We start from the raw sequence: 22,610 nt of genomic DNA, 5'->3' as shown, positions 1-22,610 counted from the left end.
GATAAAAGAATGCAGTGCCAACTGGTTACACTCTACATTCCTTCTTCAATGCCATATAAAATGGTCTACAACTTACTGGAACTTGCGGGGGCTGGCAGACAGTGAGTGACAAATAAATATTGATTGAATCAGTGACCCCGTTAAACATTTTTTACATCATTTTACTGTACCTATATGCATGCTGGCATGTTAGTTGTCTTGTAGCCTACTGAACATTAAAATGCAAATGATAAAAAAGACTGAATTTTGCAAACTTGTGTTTTGTTTTATTAGCTTCTACCTTGTGTCATTCTTCACTGAGTATGATTACAAGCATCTCTTAGACCCAATCATAAACTGCCTAAATTATTAATAAATAATGATCACAATTATAGCCCCAACAATTTGAATAAAAAGGCAGAATATGTAAGACAAAAAGAAGGAATATAAGTAAAAACACCATTATAAAAAAAGACATTGTAGTTTAACATCATTTAGTAAGATCTGAAGTATCTCAACAACACTTACATATAAATGGTCACCTCACCAAACCACCCATTTATCTTAGGGAAGGACTAAATTTTTGTTAAAAATAATTTGGAGACACCTGGAGAGGACAAATAAATGATTGATCAAGCATCAAAACTCTACAGAAAGTTTGGCTGAGATGTTTCTAGTATTGGATATTGGGAGTCAGTTATGTAAAGGACGATAACAATAGAATAATATCAACAATACAAGGAGTTCCTGGGTGGCTCAGTCAGTTAAGCGTCTGCCTTTGGCTCAGGACATAATCCCAGAGTCCTGGGATGGAGCCCTGCATCAGGCCCCTTCTTCCTCAGCAGGGAGCCTACTTCGCCCTCTCCCTTTGCCTATCCCCACCACTCATATGCTCTCTCTCTTTAAAATATTAAACAACAACAACAACAACAACAAAAAAAAAAACATTTGCATGGGACTTGAGCAATGGATCAGCTGGGAAAAATTAGTACCAAATATGTTCATATATAACTATAGTATAAATTGGCATAGAGTATGAATTTTTAATGTGTAAAAATTATTGTTTTCCAAAAAGGTTAATATGAGAATTTTCAATATTAAGAAATATGTATTAGAAATTGTAATGAGTACAAGTTATTCTATTAAAGTCACTGCCATTTCACCCAATAGGATCTTCTCATCAGTGCATAAGAAGAATCTTTGTCTCCATACTTTCTATAGTAGAATGAGACATGCATTTGGATTTTTCTTTCATTCTTTTTATCAGTAAATATTTTAGTACATTAAAATAATGGAGGTCCAAATAAGAACACCTAGTTTAGCCTGGAATGTCAAAGTGACCTTTTTAGAGAAGAAGAGACTTGAGCCAATTCTAGAATTACGAGTAGGAGTTAAACAGGTAAAATCTCCTCCAGGTGCCTAGCTGTGTGGTAGGGCCATTCTAGACAGCTTTAAAAAAATGATTGGATTACAAGAAAGCAAATATTTTAGTATAATTTGATTGTAGAAAGAATGTATAATTTTAGGAAAGGTATGACAAGAAATGAATCTGTAAGGCAGACAAAGGTAAGAAGGGCTTACTAAGCTGTACCTAGTCTTGAGCTTTTCCCTAAAGACCCACAGAGAACCATTGAAAGCTTTGAGATAGTAAAGAAACTGCATTTTGTTTTAATTTTTAAAAGAAATTTTCTGCTTACAAGAATGGGCAGGAATGGGATAAAAATGGGCAGAAGTTAAGAGGCAGTTGCTGTGCAAGAATTTGAAAAATCTCTATCATGATACAGTTCAGCATGGGGTACCAGATAACAGATTTATCTCATACTACATGAAATATTTTTTCTGCTCTCTCATGGAAATCATTTTTATTTAACTTTTTTATCTCCGTCATGTTTAAGACAGGTTTTATATAAACATCAGAAATTAAGCATCTACTTTGAGCTTCTGTGGTTTCACCCAGATTTAGCTGTTCATAGAATTCAAGGATAATAGAAAGACCATGGGTGTAGATACAGGCACAGAGATAGAAAAAAAGGAAAGAAAATGACCTAGAATTTAGGCGAAATGCCCCATCAACTAAACATGCTTTACTTTGAGAATAATGAAGGATTATTCTGTTCAAAAATATACAGTAAACTCTATCTGTAGTCTTAAATTCCTCCAAGTTGGATCCTGGAATCAATAAGTCAAAGTACGTTGGTAAGGATCAATACCCAAGAATCTAAAACTTTTGAGCTGTTTTTAAGAAATTTTCATCAGATATTTTATTTAATTCAAGCTTTTCATTAGATAGACTGTGTGAGAAAGACTGATTAATTCTTAATAAAAGAGGAATTTTTGGACTCATGTTATTTTAGAATCACTGACCTGGCAAAAGCAAGCCTCCCCACGGCCAGTCATGATTGTTGCTTCACTAACCACTCTCATCAGGGCCACAGTATGTAACTATTTTTTCCAGATCTAGTTTCATTCAAACCTACGGCCCCCAAATGAAATACTGCACTTAGGTTTTTGTTTTTTTTCTTATCCTGTAGGTGATATGTATTTTATAAAATATTTCAGTCCTCTGTGACCCAGGCTACTTTATCTGGTATCACATTTTTCATTCCACTTGATAGTCAAAGGAAGGGTAATGGAAGTCTTTGTTAAACTGAAAAAATGAAAGTGTTCCAACATGAAACATAAAGACTAGTTCTAATGTATTCACTAGCCACTGTATGAAATGGAAAGTCAGTTTTGTGCCTCATGGCAATGAAAGTAGAATTTCAAAATATCCTGAAGCAGAAAAAGAAAAATAAATCCCAAATAAAATGTGAAGATTTCTCTTAATGTCCTCTTTCATGATCCTCTTCTTTAATCAGTTAAATTATTTGTTCAAGCAAGATTGGGAATATCAAACTTAGTTGAGGTCAAGAGAAAAATGATGATTTTCTTAGCAAATTATCTTAAGTGAGGTGGCGAACAAATAAGGTGACTGTCACACTGTGTATAAAAATAAGCTTCAAGAGAAGAAATTTAAGAATGATGTCTTCAACAATTATCTTATAGACTCCTTTGCAATATTATCAAGTTAAGTATTATGTAAATTTAAATATATTTAAATTAAATCTAGTTGAGAAATTTGCCATGGAAATTGACACAGTAATGACTAGAACATATGAAAAATTGTGCTTTCATTTTACATCTAAATGGGGCTCTCAATATAGGTATTACCTTATGATGGTTAAATTAAAGAGCTGCTTTAAATTCACTTTTAACAAGAGAGGTAGATAAAAAGATAAGTAAATGTTGATTAAATGTCACACATTCAAAAAGTCAACGGCCTATATCTGGTAATGCTATGTATATTAGATCTGTGTATCTCCTATTAGATGCCCTGCCTCATGGTTATCCCACATGATGACCACTGTTCTTCTATCATTTGTGAAATAAAATCCAAATCACTTGAGCCTTTATGATTTTGCATATACCCAAATTATCAGTATATTTGCTTTTGCTCTGCTTCACATACTTGTTTCAACAAAACCAAATGTTTCCTGTTTCCTGCCCAGATGGCATATTTCCTGTCTTCATGGCCTTTATTCTTAGCCTCAACCTCCTCTTAGAATCCCCACATGTGAAGATTCTGTTCCTCCAGCTTAACCACTATGTGCTTCACAGGTTACAACCTGTCCTAGAGATTTACTTTGTCTAGCTGTCTTTCTAAATGCAAACATGGTATATTTAAAATAAAATTATCACATGCCAACAATGAAAAATAAAAAGGTTTTATTTAAAAATTCCTAGCTTCAGGTATTATCTAAAAAATTAGAAGGTTGACAATACTGGGTCATCATTCCTGTAGAATGAGTAGCAAGGTTGGCTGACAGTGCTTCTCATGTAATGGGATTTGAGCTCTTCACACAATTCCTGCCTGTACCTGGAGTTGAAGCAGTAACAGCTGGCATACATATTTCTGCTTATATTACAAGAAAGGATAAAGTGAAGTACCTCTTACAGGCCCATCTCATATACTTCTTGATTAACTCCTATAGAAAAATGAGTGTGCAGTCCTTTACCTTCATCATCAAGATTTTCTTGCTCCTCCGTGTCAGGTGAAATCTGTCTTTTTGTTGTATTTTTGTAACACGGAAGGAAAATGTATTATCAGCCAGCTTTTGGACTATCTTATCATTATTTTTATGTCCATCTTAAGTCTCAAATTTAGGAAGCTTACGTCAGCAGAGTGCTCAATGACTTTTTGAGAGTGGACCCTATAAACGTCACAGACACATGCTAGTGCTTTGCATATAATCACTTACCTTTAAATATGCACCTGTTTGGCCAGTGAATGAATAATTTATGCACATCAACAAGAATTGATCAGGTTAATTTTATGGATCACATACTACGTAAAAAGCACAACTGTATCCCCATTTAAATAGAATCAGAAAATTTGGAAGAGTTATTTATAATGGATAGGTGTTCTAAAAAATCAAAACATGTTTTGTAAATTTTGAGTTCTTTTAAAAATTCCATTTCTATTCTTTGACACACTTAGGACATGCAGACTGCTCCATTAAATCATTAAATATTAAATGAACTAAATTAAGCTTGAAAAATTACCTTGAGCTATTTTTCCCATCTTGAGTATCTGAAATAAATCAAACAAACTATTTTGTGTGAGGTCCTTGCCAGCTGGAGAAAGACTCCAGAAGAGAACAGTACTACTCAATTTGTTTTATTTTTTTCCCTTCAGTTTTATACTTACTTGTGACAATAAATAGAGATGACAATTGCTGGGTTTTTTCCAGTATAAGAAATAGCCAAAATTTACTCTTGAAAGCACACTCTTTGTTATAGTAAGACATTTTCACCTGCAAATTACACAACACTTTTGAGTCTCAAGATCTTTTTGCCTTTTCTCTGTCCTAAATCCTTTACTCTTTCTCTCCACATAGCTGTTGGCTCTGTCTCCCATCTTCTTAACTAACACATTATTCTTAAATTTCATTAACAAAGTGCTTCAATGTTCCCTACCTCCTATTTCTCATCTCCAGATTTGTCAGTGGCATCAATATCTACTTCAAGAAAGTCTAGCTAAAAGGATGAATCTTAAGTTTCTACAATAGTGCTCTACACAAATGTGAGTAATAATAGGTACTTTGGGGAGGAAAATTTCCTCTACCCTCAAAGATTCTTCTGACTGGTCTAACAATAAAATTAACACGAGACAGGTTAACAGAAAATCAGATTTGATTTTGTACATATGGGAACCTTACATGTATGAGAGGTTCAAAGAGAAAAGTAAAGTGAGGTATATGTGCCATCCATAACTAAGGAACCGGATAGAGGCCTGGAGCTTCAAAGGGGAGCAGGCAATTCACAGTGCAATGAGAACATATGTTTGATGATATTTAAATGTTTGCGCTGACATACAGATGGGTCATTCAGGTTAAGATTTATCTCTGGTAATAACTCCTATTCTGAGGAAGACCCCCCCATGTAGATTCTCCTAGGTGGTGAAGAGAGGGGTAAAAATTTAAGCTTGCAGAGTCTTGCTTGCCTTTGGCTGAAAATAATCCACATGCCAGTGTGGCGCAATTTGGGGACATATGTTCCGAACCCTTTCATATGAAAAGAAATGAGAAAGATATTTGAAGAGCCTAATAAATTTAGGCTGGATGAAAGACTTTCAGAATAAAAATTCACTCTGAAATATTTACAGAGATAGTGAGGCACCTCTTACAGAGATCTTTACTGAGTATGATGATGATGATGATTTTAACTTAGCATCTATGTGTGCTTTTGAATCACAGCACTTCAATGAATTTTGGAAAATTCAGTGCTTCAAGACTATGTCAAGAAAACCTACCAGCTTTCATCTTCCTCTTTGTTCCCACCTTCCTCCCTAATTTTGAACTTCTTTGGGGAATCTCAAGATCAGAGCTAACTGGGTCACCTATTACTGTTAATCTACTCTTTGTTCCTACCATCTTGATAGGGTTGACCAACACACACAGACACACATACACATTCACTCACTCACACACACACTCCTGTAACTTTTTCTTTGTTCACTTGCCTCAAAGTTTGCCATTTTTTTCATTTTAAGGTAACATTGTCCAGATATAGCACTGTAGTTCTTTGTTTCCTATGAATTTTATATACTCACAGTATTTAAAGACCGACTGATACGGTGTGAAAGCTGCCATGGGAAGGTCACATTCTCATTACTAGTATACATTACTAGCCTCAAAGGAACTTAAAGGCATCTGCAGTTTACCCATCATGATGCCAGTGCCACTGCCAAGGGCATCTACTGGTGTTTGAACATGCACTCTATATGGAACATGCAGAGGCTGGTATGTATGAATGGCCACAGGCTAGCTGGCAAGCATCTCCTTCAGGCATCTCCCAGGAGTCATGGGACCTACAACCATGGGTGATTACTCAAGTGGCTCAGGACAAATGTTCTTTGCTCACCTTTAGTATTTTATTACCTAGCAATTATATGAGCACACCAATGATAGCTGCTGACTGTCAGCTCTGTATACACCCACAAATACCTTACCTTATATAATTAACCTTTTCACACCAAATCGTCTACTTATTGATGGTCTTCATAATTTATAGGATTTTTTTTTTTTTGGTGAAGAACAAACTAATAATGTCAGTCTAAAGTCAGTCTGAATGAATAGTTATGAGTAAAAAATTAATGTGTATTATTCCATGTTTCATTTTAATAAATAATGAATCAAAATTGAGAGACAGTAAGCTACCCCTTCACATGGAAATCCTGAGATTTAATAAAAATCTATTAAAATAGAAGAATAATACACATAGGCTGTGTGTATTATTCCACTGGTTAGAAAAATGTTAGTATTATGCTAGAGAAGATGGCAAGGGAAAAAATGCATGATATTCCTTGTTTTATTGAGAGGGATTTTGGACATATTTTTGACTACTGGAAACTTCATTTTAAAAGATGCCAAGTCTGAATAAATTGTTTACACCATAAAATTGCAACAGGAAGAAAGGGCTTCAAATAATAATCTTTAAAATTAATCATCAGTTTAGAGAATATTTATTGACAATTGTATGACCTTTTTTTTATTCATTTACTTATTTATATTCAACAATTATTTAAGTCAATATCATGTAAAAGTAGAAGACAATAAGATTGGAAAATTGCTACAAGAGATCTATGCAAACAGCTATCGATAAGATAAGATAAGATAAGGGAGAGTTTGACAAAGGAATCTTTCATAGAAGTTATCTTTTTTTTATTATTTTTATTTTTTTAAAAGATTTTAGTTATTTGACAGAGAGAGAGACAATGAGAGAGGGAACACCAGCAGGGGGAGTAGGAGAGGGAGAAGCAGGTTTCCCACCCAGCAGGGAGTGGATGTGGCTCAATCCCAGGACAGGACCCTGGGATCATGACCTGAGCTGCAGGCAGAGGCTTAAGGATTGAGCCACCCAAGTGCCCCTAGAAGTTATCTTATAATCAAAACCTGAGATACTCATGCACAGTGAGGAGGGAAAGAATACCCTCAGACAGAGAAAGGTTTTTGCAAATAGAGGGAGGTAGGTAAGGGGCACCTGAGACAAGAAAACTGGAAAGGACCGGGTACTAAGGAAAGTGAGTTCCATTCTGAAGCTAATGGGGTTCTTTGAAGGGACATAAGGAGTCTTACTCAAAAGTGCGATTTAGCAAGTTCATTGGAGGTAGGCAGGCTGGAAGTATTCATAATGGTTAGATTACCACAGTGGTCTGGAGATGGACTACAAAGTGAGGCAACCTGGTGGCGGACTGCTGTTGTGCTTGTGCGTGGTTGTGTCAGTATGATTGTGAGCTCTTGTGGATGATTTTAATGCGAGTTTATTGAAAAATATTTGATTTTTATTTTAAAAATTGCATAAAGTAGGCACTCAGATGTGGAGTTTCTGTTTTCACCTATTCATATTGTTTTTCTACCTACTCTTAAAGAGGTAAAATAATGAAAATATTAACTGGATGGCTGTAGGGAGGTTTTGGAGAAGTGTTTGTGTTTCCTTTATTTTTAAGATGCTGCCATCTAGTGAAACTTTCCTAAAATCACTTCGTGGTGATCTCATTCAAGTTTGTATCTTCCGGTCCTTTCCTCAAAACAGTTACATTTTAATAATTTATGTTTCTGCCATCCATGGGGAAAGAATTGAACATACATTAAAACATACAGTAAGAGCTTCCAGTGATTTTTTTAAATGGGGTACCGCTGATATAACTACAGGATTTGTAATAATGAGATATGGTAGGTTGAAGTTAAATGGCTTCTTCATTGCGCCATTCTTTACAAGTAATGGATAACAAAATAAAAATGCTTCCTTTCCTATTCCTTAAGTTTCCTAAGTTGAGTTTTAAAAACAGATAAAAATGGAAAAAAATGGGAAAAAATGGAAAAAACAAACATCATTGCCTTTATTAGTAATGATGGCAAGAAAAAAGATTTTAAATTTGGAAATCTATTTTTTCTAAGTTGAATTTCAATATTAAAATGTATGTTAAAATAGAACAAGTCTCTGTGTGTGTTTATTGAACCCAAGCTTTAGTTTGCAAACCCAGATCTTGATCTCTAAGTCTTGATAGATTCTTTTCTGTCACTCTCAAAACTTAGGTTAGCACAGAGCATCTATTTTATTTTTATGACCTGTATTGCTCATTTTTTTCTGTGAGAAACAAAGTATGAATTCATTCCCCACCCCCCGAAAAAAACCCTCACAAAATCAGATTCTTGTACTGGTAAGAACTCTTTCTTCTATGAGGTAACTAGCTCTGGCCACATCATAAGGAGTAAGGTTTCTAATTGACTCTTCAGTATACTGTGTTTTCTTTATGAGACTAATGCTGTAGTTTAAGGATCAGCAAATCTTTTCTGTAATGAGCAAGATAGTAAATATTTTTGATTTTGTGACCCATTATGGTCTCTGTTGAAACAAACTACTCAAAAGTTGTCATAGATGATATTTAAACAAATGAGACTAGTTTTGTTCAAATACAACTTTATTCATTAAAAATAGGTCATAGTTTGCATCCCTCTATGCACGGAAAGTACCTGTAATAGCAGTTTGAGGTTATTCTTGAGAGGTATTAGAACAATCTAAAATTGGTCCCTCTGCAATTATTTACTTCAACAATTTCAATCAATATGTGTGTTTCTTCAAACTTGGAGGAAATTAAAGTTTTGAAAATGTAATGGTATATGCACTTAGTAAGCTAAAAATAGAAAAGTTCACAGGTAAAACATTTTTGCAGGGTGAACTATCACCCCTTTTAATGATCAGGGATTTTTTTTTTAAATTCATGTTTATGTACAAAATTGTCTTAATATGGAATAAGTCACTATATTCTCTAAGTAAAACTTTTTTAATATTTTGGTTCACAGAAAGTTAGAGGTTTTAATGGTAAGCCATTTAAGTGAAAAGTTACTACTTGGTACAATTTGGGTAATACAATCTATTGCTTCGGGTTGTCCTTCTGGGAACTTAATGGAGACAGAGGCTTAGTTTCTAAAACTGAATTCTACTAGGCAGATACACAAAACATTTGGATCATGTAAACAAGTGAAGAACTAAGAGTCAGTAAGAAGCTGTTAGGGTCTCAGGTCAGTATGTAGGGAGAACACAGTGTAGAGTCATCAACAGCATTTTTATTTGGTCATCTTTGTGTCATCTGATCTAGGCAATACTTAGTCGTAGAGATCTGCCACTCTTGACTGAACTCAGTCATGCATCTCTGGCCAACTGAGGGAGGTGGGGAGACCAGCTGATTCACGCTGAGCTCAGGTGTGGGTGACTTTGATCCCCACTTCTTTCATCTTCCATCTGAGCCAAAAGGTTGGCTACGCCGGTGCTTGTTACAGAGATGGCAGAGAGCAGGGGAGCTCGAGCCTTATCTAATCACTCAAGTCCCTTGGAATCTCTGCTTGTTTTAGATGTGCTAACATTCCATTGGTCACAATACATCACCTGGCTAATCCCAGGGGCAGAGAATTGTATCTTGTCCACAGTGGGAAGAACTGAAAAATTACATGGCAAAGGAAATAGGATACAAGAATGGGAACCATTAGGGCAATTTACATAGTTTGTATATACTTGAATTAATTAAATGTGAGCATGATGTGGGCTTAGTGATAACTGAAAACTACTATTCTTCAGGTAAGTAGGATACACTAAAGCAGAGATGATTCTCAAACTTTTTAGTAACAAAAACCTTTCTACACACTTAAAAATCACTGAGGATCTCAAAGAGGTTTTGATACTGTGTTTATATATGTTTACTATATTTGTAAGTAAATATGTTTATTCATTAATTTAGAGCAACAATTACAAACACATTGCATATTAAATAATATGCTGTTAGGAAAAAAAAGCCATATTTTCTAAAACAAAAAGAAAGTTGTATATTTGGGAAATCTATTGTTTGGCTTAATAGAAGACAGCTGGCTTCCTTTATCTGCTTCTGTATTCAATCTCTTCCTCCTTTTTTTTTTTTTTTCTTCATGAAGCATGAAGAAAATTAGTCCTCATGCCCATAGATAGTTGGAAAAAGCGGAAGTATTCTATTGGCTTCACAGTTTATCGTGAATATTGTTTGCTAGTATACCAGAATTTGACCAGTGATAGGCAATGTGAAACCAAATTACTGAGCTTTCTGTACTTTGTTACATTAAAATCCTTTGTTTGGTTTTGCACTTTGAATAGATCTTCTATCCATGTGTGATATGTACATCAAACATTGGTTATTTGAAAAAATATTAGCTCATTTTTTCCAAATATCTACATAGTTCATTATGTATTGTTTTAAAAATTATGTATTACTACTAAACGTATCAGAAATATCTTTAAATATTGGGAAATAGTCATCCTCATGAAAGTGGATACAAATTTTCAAAAACCTAATTTCTCTTGGAAATTACTTTTTTTTTTCCATTGGCAACAAGAACTGAGTTGTTTTCCTTGAATTGATGGACTCATTTCATTCATTTTCAGAAGAATGTCTGTCAAACAGCCAAGTATGAGTTACTGTTGTTTGTCTTTCAGTGGTTTTTTTTTTTTTTAAAGATTTTATTTGTTTATTTGACAGAGAGAGAGAGAGAGAGATCACAAGTAGGTGGAGAGGCAGGCAGAGAGAGAGGGAGAAGCAGGCTCCCCACCAAGGAGAGAGCCCGACGTGGGGCTCGATCCCAGGACCCCGGGATCATGACCTGAGCCGAAAGCAGAGGCTTAACCCACTGAGCCACCCAGGCGCCCCTTCAGTGGTTTTTTGATGCAAAAAATCATTCTCTGTGAAGTAAAAGTGGCTAGTGCAGCTTGCAACTCAAATAATTGTATGAGTACGTTATTTTGAGGCAACTGTCTTACTTCAGAATGTGGTCAAATGTTTTATGCATACTCCCACATTAAACCTTAAACATACGAGAATTAAGGCATTGAGATCTAAAACAAATTAATCATTTTTACAGCTTTCTCAAGATCTTTAAGTGAAACTGTCTTGTTATTTCCCCCTGCAACTAAATGGTCTTGACCTGCAGTGACTGCTAGTGTAATTTGATGCTGCTGCCTTGATTTGTGCTAACCTGCCAGCAGTTTTCCTGTAACTGCTTTTGCATTATCAATGCAAATGTCAACACAGTGATGAAGGTGAAAAGTGTCTTCATATTATGAAAACTATTTCAATCTGAAAGGATCTTGAAAATGCTCAGTGTTTTGTGGTTCAGACATTGTGAACCACTGCACCAAAGAATAAACTATAATTATAGTACAATCATTTGTCAAATTTTCTTAGAGATATTTATTCTTACTATTTCTAATCATTAAGCAGATTTAAAACTTGGTCTTATATCCTTCCCCAGGGGTGTTTCGTTGGCTTTGATCTAGCACATGCAGTTGGAAATGTTGAACTCCACTTACATGACTGGGGAGTTGATTTTGCCTGCTGGTGCTCCTACAAGGTACAAATTACTTAATATATTTACATCCTTTTATCACACATTGACATTGATCTAAATGAAACTCTAGCTCAGTGGCCAGTTTTAACTATTTGAGTTACTTCCTCCATTGCTTTCATTACTGCTTTTTTCTGATTTTAGCTCATTACAAAGTCATATGATACAATAGTATAATAATTAATTAAAATCAGGTATTTTCATCTACTGTAGAGTACTTATTCTTTCAATTACCTGGTTGCTATAGAAGTCAGGAGATAGGGTGGGAGGAACTCCACATTTAGAACTTAATTCAAATTGATTAGGATCTTATATTTTGTTAATAATGTTCTGAAATTTCTACTATGTAAAGATAATTATTATGGAATCAACTTGTTATTGACATCTGAAGACAACTGACGGGAATCATGGAAATGAAACCAATTTTATTTATTTATTTATTTATTTATTTATTTTTAAGATTTTATTTATTTATTTGACAGAGACAGTGAAGAGGGAACACAAGTAGAGGGAGTGGGAGAGGAAGAAGTAGGCTTCCTGCCAAACAGGAAGCAGGATGTGGGGCTCCATCCTAGGACCTTGGGGTCATGACCTGAGCTAAAGGCAGATGCTTAACTACTGAGCCACCCGGGTATCCCTGAAACCAATTTTATTTTAACTTGGTGTTTTTAAAATATGCTTTTCTATTATTTAAATATTTTTGTGACAAAATAATTGAAATGAATAAACATTAAAATTAGATAGACTTCATTGGAATTGTATCTATTAGTTGGCAAAATTTGGCCAGGTAAGTAATAGGTATTTATTCTCAATTGATAATGCTATGTTTATTTTTTTTTCTTTGAATAAGGTGATGCAAAATTCTGCTTTATTATAAAAGCTCAAATAATCATACATTTTGAGCTATTCAAAAGTTGGTTTCATAACAAAAAAAATCAAAAGATTTCATTATTTATTTTTGTCATACAATTTAATTTCTTTTCAATCCAGTATTTAAACTCAGGAGCAGGAGGTCTTGCTGGTGCCTTTGTCCATGAAAAGCATGCCCATACAATTAAACCTGCGTGAGTACCATCTTTACATTCTTCGGTGATGAATAAATTAATTTGCGTTAATAATATGCTAAATTTATGAGTTCATTAAGGTGGTATCCTGTAAGAATCTGGATTGATTATAATTATTACTCTATTAACAATGATGCACTTTATCAGAAATAAATGCTTTTCAATGAGTTCAGTTGGTTGAACAGAAATTTAATCACAAAAAAGGGAAGCTTCAATGCTAAAAATGAGTCACTGTAATCATGTGGAGCAGATGGTTTAATGCAAAGAGACGACTTATTTTTGTTCAAAAATTAGACTTCAGAAAATTTCAGATTCCTCACATTGATGAATAAATCAAAGGCAACCAGAGCTATGCCTAATCGAGCCTTAAATGTGGTATGTTATTATTAAAATTACATCTACCTTTAAAGCTAGAAACATAATCCGATAGTCTTGTAAGGATTATCTTCTGTCCTAAAAGATTTTATAATCCATGAAAACTGAAGAAGCTGAACATCGAACAACACAGGCTGACTGCATAAAAAGCAATACTTTTCTACTTTATATAACTTTTTCATTTTTTAGAGCAAGTATAAATGCAAATGTGATCTATTAACACATACATACATTTTTATTTGGGGAACTTGTATGTTTGTTTTTATCTGGTATGGAGATACAGAAATAATATTCTGCAAAAAGCTCCCTTCATAGTTGTTGTGTCAGAGTGTGTGTGATGAAGACTGTCTAGACTCATAATAGGTAATATAATAAAGTTTGATTAGTTTTCTGAGTCTTCTCAGCCACTGGCTGAGTGGTGTAATCTTGACAAGAATTGAAGCTGAATTAGTAATAAAACTTCGAGCACCTCACATTTCTGAGGTTTTACGCATATAAGTCCAAGAAATTTAAGATGATTTGCTACAGATCATTTAATCGTGTCAAAAATTTCTTCAAGATTTTAAAGTTTTAAAATTAAATAGAGCATTTTCTTTAGACAGGTATTTTGGCAGGAAGACATCTTCCACAAATACACTGTCAGTACGTTACATTTCTCCCCATGTCCCAAATTCTCTGAAAAGAACTTAAAGCATTACTATGTTATAGGAGTGCCATGCCTATTTTAAAAGGTCTCTTTCTCATTTTTAGCAAACCCCGCTGATGGTGTTTTACCTAGCACAATTGTTCACCATGTAGACAGTATATAGGATATTTCTTCCCTTGGGTGAAGCCCCACTACTCGCATTTCCCGCTCTCCACTTGTTTAAATTTTAGTAAAGGATCGGACGTATTACATCAACCCAAAGACAAGCTGGTGGAGTAGTTGGGGGATATGTACATAATCTACACAAGTTCTCGAGAATGTAAGGGTCAGCAGTTAAATTCTGATCTTAGAGATAATGTCTGTTGCATCTGAGAGTTCTTTTATCACTATTTACCCTTCATGGATGAGGAACAGGAGAGGGGGAGGGGTTGTAGTGGGCAGAATCCCTACATCCTCTAGAACACTGTATGTGTTAAATCTTTGGTCCCAGGGGAAAGACTGTATAGACGGAACAGCTTCATATTACTCCTTGATCACTTGCTGGTCTATACCCTGAAGAATGTTCCTTGATCTCTCGGTGTTATATCCTTTATATAGAGGTCATACCAACATCTACCTCATAGGCAATGATTCTGAGACCAAAATAGGATAGTGCACATGTAAAGTGCTAAGCACAGTGGTTTAAGCATTATCTGTGGTCCTTTATGGAAACTAAATCATTTGTTGCTTCACTGGATGTTAACTAGTAGATTTTGGACTAGTAGACATAGTAGAGATGATTTCTCTTAAGTAGAAAACACAACCTCAGAGGTTATGGTTTGTGACTTTGAAGACATTAAACAGTTTTACATCCATAACCAAGTTCATTTCAGCAGACCTTTGAGAAACTGGTTGTGTAAGTCTCCATTCCAGAAATTCTCTCTTGTACAGGGCTTACCATCTTCTTGGATCCTCATTCATTAATAAGTTGAATGAGCTCTTTGTACAAGAGCCTTGCTTTTAAATTTTTTGAGAATTATATGTTATTATCTGTTGTTGCATTTTAACTCTCTGGCTTTGGAGACTGACAAGACTCAAATCAGGCTTGACTCATGAAGCCCTCTCTCCAGAAAACCCCAGCTGGTGGTGTGTGTTTGTTGTTAAAGCTTCTTTTTCTATCATGCCCAAGTAATTAATTCCAGTGGAGCCAACTTCTACCCAATAGTGGGATGTAACTGCTATTAATGTAACAAACTTTGTGGAGTGAATGCTGTTGCTTTTTTAAAGGGTGACATCTAGTGGCTAAGCATGTTATTGTAAATAAATAGTATACAAATGACATTTCATTATCCAGCCGTTTATTCTTTCTCAAGAAGTTTTAATTTAAATATTTAAATTGTTTTTTTATGTTATTTGACTATATATTCATAGTGCAATATTGTGTAGTCAAAGCCTTCAATAAAGAAATGAAACCAGGATGAAGGTCAAAGTTAAGATTGGGGGCAGGCTAAGTTTGTGATTAAACAGAATGCAAAAATGTTCATCAAGGGTGGTGAAGAAGGGCATTATGGAAGCGACTGACCCACCAGGTGTAGAGAGTAGATCCCAGGATATGTAGCCCTGCATTCTAAAGTTTAGTATTCAGTGTATAACTTTGAAGTATTTCTTATATGTTTCCATTAGCAACTGGTTAATTACATCTGTACCAAGAATTTCACTACTACTACTACTACTACTACTACTACTACTACTACTACTACTACTACTTCTTCTTCTTCTTCTTCTTCTTCTTCTTCTTCTTCTTCTTCTTCTTCTTCTCCTTTTTTGTTTAAATAGGCATTTTGGCCATTGTTCAAACGGATGACCTAAGACTTTTTCCAAGAACCTTTTGCCAATAAAGAGAAAGAGTACAGTCCATAGTCGATCCACTGCATTAAGCATCATAACTCAAGCTGTTTTTCTCAACTAGCATTTGACCTTGTCCTAGTTTATCACTACCTTTTCTCATTCCAGTGTCATATTCTAAACGTTGTCTGTAGCTAAGAATTACTCTAAATTAGAACTGGTTGTGAGTAAATGCTACTTTTTTTTTTTCCTCGTTCAGGGCTGACTGCAACTCAGTCTATAAAATTAATAATCGTTCTGAGATATAAAGGGAGATATTTTTAATTGTAGGCATTTGAGGATCAGAAATGTGTCACTAAAAAAAAGGACTTAAATACTTTGATTTCCTTTTTTACTTCATAAATGTTGACTTTCCTGGTATACTTTAGATCAATACTTTTTGATTTTATGGGATTCAAAAATATCTGAACCTCATAAAGTAATTGTCCTGTAAGAGTCCATAGACTGCAGTTCAACACCCCCCACCACACATAACACATTTTTTTTTTCTTTTGAGAGACTAGAATAAGAGAGGAGTGGATCATATGCGCTATTAAGATTCCTTCTGTCACTTATTTTTTACCCCATCCATTCAAACCATGCATACTAGACAATGGCTGTTCTTCACTTTCCATGCTGGCATAACAAACCTTCAAATACTCCAATGTATTAGATCCCTTGAAATGTCCATTTCCCCTGGGATGTGTGTGTGTGTGTGTGTGTGTGTGTGCGCGCGCTTTTTGAGTGACCAAGAATGGAGCATACTGATAATTTTGATGAAAATACTGGAATTTTAAATCATGCCAGTACATTTCCATAATCAGCTAGAGGTGTTTGATTGAGACCTATAAATAGAGATGTCATTTTTAAGGCTTTATTGAAGGCTTGAGTCATCTCCTTTATTTTAAAAAGTCATTTGAATGTTAAAAAGAACTAGCCAAAGAGGCTGGACAACCTCAGTGCATAGTTAAGGCAAATTTTAGAAGTCAGAGATGTAAGTTATTACTATTTTTATTTGGCAACTTAAAAAAAAAGAAGAAGACATGCCAAACAATATTCAGGAATGTCTAAGAAAGGATAAAAAGAGGCATGAAGAAATATGCCATGCTTGGCCCAACTGGACGATTAATGTTACGAGGGGAGATCATCTAATGTACATTTGTTCTGGGGAATGCTGACTTGATACATTGATTTTGTACATACTTTTCCAGGCAGTGTTGAAGAATGCCATCATCCAAAACTTAACCTATAATTTAAACCTTGTTTTGGTTTCTTAGTGATCCCTTTGGAATTAACTACTTATCAAATCCTTGTCTAGTACCTGCGTAAGGTCTCCTTGTTAAAGGCTAGAGAATAAGAAAGTGTAGGTGACACCAGCAAAGTATGTAAATTCATGTCTCCAGATCCTTTAAAATGTGATAGGCAAATATCTATAGATTTCTCAGCATTTTGACAGAATCTCTAGTTCAGATTTGATCTCCGCCTCCCAGGGTATCTGTTCTATGCATTTAGCCTGTTTCTTACATTCAGTTTTTAGTACTAACATGGATCACTTCTTAGCCATGACTTTTTGACTTTTCAGCCATATTAGATATCCTTGGTCATCTCCTTTGTCATTGATGCTTCCTACCCACAGCCCTAAGCCTCCATTGTGCCGTTTTCTTCTGCTTCTGCTCCAATTTATGTGATGACTCTTCTATATTTTACAAAGTTTACTCTTTCACTTTTTCGCTGATTCTCTCAATGCCTCAACCCTTGGTCCCCGAGCCCAGAAATACCTCGTCCACACACGATTTCAATGGTAGGCATTTGTAGAAGACACAGCTTTGCCACTTGCTTGCTTTTTAGCTCTTACTTTAATCTGACTTCAGATTACAAGATTTTCTGATTATCAAAGAATTAAACCAGTTCCCAAAGATACATGGTAATGTAGGAAAACAAAGATTGTCATAATAGGAAATTTTCCCTTCATCTATATCTATGAAATATTGTAAAAAGTTTTGGTCTTTTGCTGATTATAGAATGTTATAAATATCAGACAACACAATGAAAATGGATTGTAAAGTAAAATGTTTCAAGAGATTCAAAATTTCCTGGTGCAAGTGATACTGAAGAACTGCTGAATCAAAAAACTATGGACAGTGAGAATCTGTCAGAGTTAGAACCAGTAATAGATGAAGTAGAGGAAATTAGACACGGTACTTCAAAAGTAAATGACTTGAATATCAGGGATTAAAAGGAAATGATGAATGCTTCAAAAATTTTTATAGAAATGATCATTTCTGTGGTCATGCCAAAAAAGTTAAATGTAATGTGAAAGTTTGTATTTTTCTATCTCAATATTTTTAAAAAATACACCAAAAACGAACACTTTATTATTTTTTCTTTCTAACAATTAGCACATTATACTTTGAGTTTATCAAATTACAAGTTAGTTTTTATACAATATTTTTAAGTATTTATTTAAATAAATAAATGAGCAAGAGTGAGAGCGTGAGCAGGGGAGAGGGAGAAGCAGGCTCTGCTGAGCAGGGAGCCCGACACAGGGCTCAATCCCAGGATCATAACTGGAGCCGAAGGCTATTGTTCAACTGACTGAGCCACCCAGGGGCCCCTAATTTTTATATCATTTTAAACTTATTTTTTAAGAGCTTCTCAATCAAATTTAATTTTTCCCATTAATTACTATAAAATATGGTTATTGGCTTAAAGTGAATTTTATTTTAAATGGCCTTTTCGCATTGGTCATCAAATAATGGAGAGTTCCCGTATACCCATGTATCTCTCTAACTGCAGGAATTAAACATGGTAAAAATTCCGTTTTATCTTACTCCGACACAAGTGTCCTTTCTAAGGTACTCATTTCTTTGTCATGTAAAGAGAATGATCCTGAGTCGATTAAGAAGACATGAACAGAGGTAACCAACACATATTTTTGTGCAAGTAGCTTTCACAGGTGGAAGTAAATATAAGATATTGCTATGATTTTAATTTATAATCCACTTGGAGAGATTATTTTAGTAACTGAATAAATGATTTAAATGACAGGTAACATAAGGTTAGAATATGTGCCATAGGCAGCTTCTTAATCGCTAGGTGAGGGGCACCTGGGTGGCTCAGTCAGGGGTCTGCCTGCGGCTCAGGTCATGTGGGATCAAGCCCCACATCGGGCTCCCTGCTTGGGGGGAGGCCTGCTTCTTCCTCTCCCTCTCCCTCTGCCTGTGTTCCTGCTCTCCCTATCTCTCTGTCAAATAAATTAAAATCTTTAAAAAAGAAATTGCTGGGAGACTTATCAGACATTGCCATAGGAGCAGTGGAGGGATTAATGTCTAACTCAAGTGCTTTGGAAAAGCTTGAGTAAGGTGGGGGGAAATTTAGTTACAAATCCTCTGCTAAATGGAATGCTGTGTTAACTAAGTGAATAAATTTACTCTCTATTACTTTGAAAGCTGAAATTGTTGCCTATGAGAAAGACTTCACTTGGTTAGTTTCATATTTAAGAAAATATAAAGAACAATTACTTAAATGACATTTCTTAAAGGGATATATCGGGTGATCATTTCCTCCTTCTACTTTTTACTAGAATTTTTATGGAATCTGAGTTATTGGCTTAACATTTAAAAGTTTGCTTATTATCATAAAATTGCTCTATATTCCTGTTCTACAGTATTTTAGAAATTATAAACAGTGGTGAAATCGAGTTTGTTTCATGCTCATACCTAATTTCAAAGACACGCTCATGAATTAGGTTATACTAAGTCCTAGTCCCCAAATCCTTACTGTGAGGGGTCCAAGAGATGATACATTGGTTGAAGAAAACTCATCTATGGAATCATGACATACAACCTACACGTATCTTCATTCAGAAACCATTTTAGATTAGTACTTCTAAAATGATCCCTCATCTTCTGGGCTTGACAATTTGTACCATGCAAAATTACCTAGGTGGTTTTTCTGTGTTGTGAATTTAAGCTGTGATCATAAAAATAACATTTATACTGTGAGGTGTGATCATGATTAGAAATAAGTTCAGTAAATAATCTCGTTTTTTGTTTTGTTTTGTTTTGTTTTGTTTTAGCTCAGGAGATAAAGTAATCCTGGCTCTAAAGGAAAGCCAAAATAGTAATTATCAGTATAAAAAGATACATTAAAGCCATTGTTCCTTGGAAATCATTCTTCTCAAATAATGATGACATAATCATTAATGTGGGGAAATTGGAGTCTTTTGAAATCTCAAAATTTATTTTCTCTTCTAAAATTGCAGTCTAGTGTCTCTGAAGATATATGAGGTCAATGAACCTTTCAGACACCAAAACTAAAACTTGTCAAAGAGCTTCAGCTCTTATTTTAATCACTGCAAGTTTTGCCCCTGAAGTGACCTTTGAAATCTGCAGGGGTTTTTGTTGTTGTTTAATATTAACTATGAAGAACTATTGCTAAACTTTTATCTGTTCTTAATTGAGAAATAGTTCAACATGTAGCTCTCTTGCTCTGAAGATTTGCCAAAAAAGCCATGCTACAGTGATAACCTGCTGTGTGGGGCAGTGCGGGGAACTTGGTCATTATACACAGACCCATTGGGTCCAGGTACTTCCAAGACGGCCGGTAACTTCATAGATGACAAAGAACTCTTGTCATATATTGTTCCAAACAAAGGTCTGAGCTCATGTGATGGGTTTTCTTTTTTTCTTTGTTTACTTGTGTTTTCTCGATGCCAAAGGAGAAGATTTGATTGGGAAGAAATGATCATTTTCTCTAGAGTTGAGGTCTCTCTCTCTCTCTGTCATGATCTGTCCATGTATAGAGAGTATGCCTTGCTCTCATCTCTGCTCCAATCAGCTTTGGTCAAGATCTCAGAAGATTTGGCACAAGTTTGGTACAAGCCATGGAAACTTAGGCAGAAAATGGCCTTTTTTTTTTTTTTTTTAAGGACCCTGTGATCCTTGTGAGAATTCATCTTGGTGTGTTCAATGTGATAGCTTAAAAATTGATTATAAATTAATTTTTAAATTTTTGATTAGAGTGACATTGTCCTACACTTGATCTTAGCCAAAAGGCCAAGAAGTGATAGACTGACATTGTCCTTATGATCTTTCTTTACTTTCTTAATCTGGAGTGCCCCAAAAAATACTTTTTAAAATTTTGTTGTTTAATATATGTCTTTCTTTACTCTTAGCATAATAGACAAACCATCTTCTAGCATATGGAAGCATTTCTACTTCACAAGTTATTCTGAAGGGGGCATGATTTTCAAAATACTGTCAAATTAAATATGCATTTCCATATGCTTCTACAAAGACCAAATATATCCAGGAAAACTAGCTACAGACAATTTAAAAAATCCTTCATGAGTATTTTAATCAACATTGCAACTGGTCCTTTCAGAAGTCCTAAATTCAGACATCTCTCTGTTTTTGTGCTTTTAACATCAATATTACCTCAAAGGATTATAAACCAATCTTTCAAGATAATAATATATTTCCAGAAAGTATATACAGAAAATTTTCAAAGGATTTAGTTGTCAATAAAGCTTTCCTAACAGGAAAATAATTGACTTAGCTCTTTTAAGGATACCATGTTATTCCAAAACTTTAGGAAATAATTTTCATTAACCAAAACTCATGATATCAGGAAGAGCTTTTTTATTTTATAACTACACTTGTCATACTCTTAGATCTCTGGACATACTTGAACAAACCTCCTGTTGAGTAAGATTTGAGGATGTAATGAATATGTAACAGAACCAAGTGAAGCACTCCAAACAGTATTTACAGATGAGTGAGCAAATGAGAGGAGGAAAAGAAATTGAGTTTCGTGATATCTTCTCATACTATTTTCCAGAGCAGCATTAAATCAGTAAACTTAGAAAGTGCAGAGCAATTGTGAATAGATGAATGTTTTTTTAGAAAATAAGATTTGATAGAGATCTATTCTAACTTAGAGTGAGTTGGTAAAATTTTACCTAATATTGTGGACATGTCAAGCCTTTTAATAGTCATTCTTGGCAACTAATTGCTGGCATCAAGGGATGAATGTACAATTTACGAGCGAAGCAACCTATTTTGTCAGTTTTTGAGATTTTTGTTTGTCACTAACACTTTTTGAATCTTCTTCTGTCACTTAGCTATGCTTTTACTTTTCCTCCGAATGTGCTGGTCACCCACTGCCTGGAATTACACCCTTCTTGCTTTTTCTCTCAGGTTTTTTTTTTTTTTTTTTCTTAATCTCTTACTCTATTGCTTTCTCTTATCCTTATTCTTATGCACCAGCTCCACCTTCCTTATATGTACCTGAATTACTGTTATGTCTGGATTCCAGTATCTCCTTGGACTATAGCAGTTGTAGCTTCTGTGTCCAAGCCTTTCTTCTCACTCTGCAGGGCGGTTCTGCAGTGTTAATGTGCTGCTGTGAGGAGCGGCCTGGGAATGTGATTGGGAGATTGGGTACCTGGTAACCGGGCCTAAATCCTACCCAATGGATCTGCCCTGAGGGCAGAGTTTCAGTATATTCAAACCCTTCCTTGTTTGTGTTTGGTCATCTAAGGTGTTTTGATTAGCTAGAAGATACTGTCAGTGGGGGCTGGGAGAAACAACTTCGGCTGATACTAGGTGAATAGAGCGTGGAACAACCAAAATGAAGAGCCACCCCCGTCCCCCGAAAAAAATAAATCTATGATTGTTTATAAAAAGAAGTTAGTATTTTCAGTAAATATTGTGG

General features: G+C 35.0%; 1 protein-coding gene and 1 pseudogene across 7 annotated transcripts in view; one reads left to right on the top strand and one right to left on the bottom strand.

The window, feature by feature from the left end:
- KYNU (kynureninase) overlaps positions 1-22,610 on the top strand; it is a 131,755-nt gene that overhangs the window by 72,682 nt on the left and 36,463 nt on the right. For all 7 annotated transcript variants that reach the window (XM_047722468.1, XM_047722467.1, XM_047722472.1 and 4 more), the window contains 2 exons: positions 11,853-11,951; positions 12,936-13,009. In XM_047722468.1, the coding sequence (XP_047578424.1) occupies positions 11,853-11,951; positions 12,936-13,009 (173 nt within the window). The remainder of the gene's footprint in view (positions 1-11,852; positions 11,952-12,935; positions 13,010-22,610) is intronic.
- Positions 20,876-20,962, bottom strand: LOC125096494 (uncharacterized; annotated as a pseudogene).

The sequence above is a fragment of the Lutra lutra genome, chromosome 3, assembly GCF_902655055.1.
Source record: "Lutra lutra chromosome 3, mLutLut1.2, whole genome shotgun sequence".
NCBI lineage: Eukaryota > Metazoa > Chordata > Mammalia > Carnivora > Mustelidae > Lutra > Lutra lutra.
This window is presented reverse-complemented; position numbering and strand designations above follow the sequence as displayed.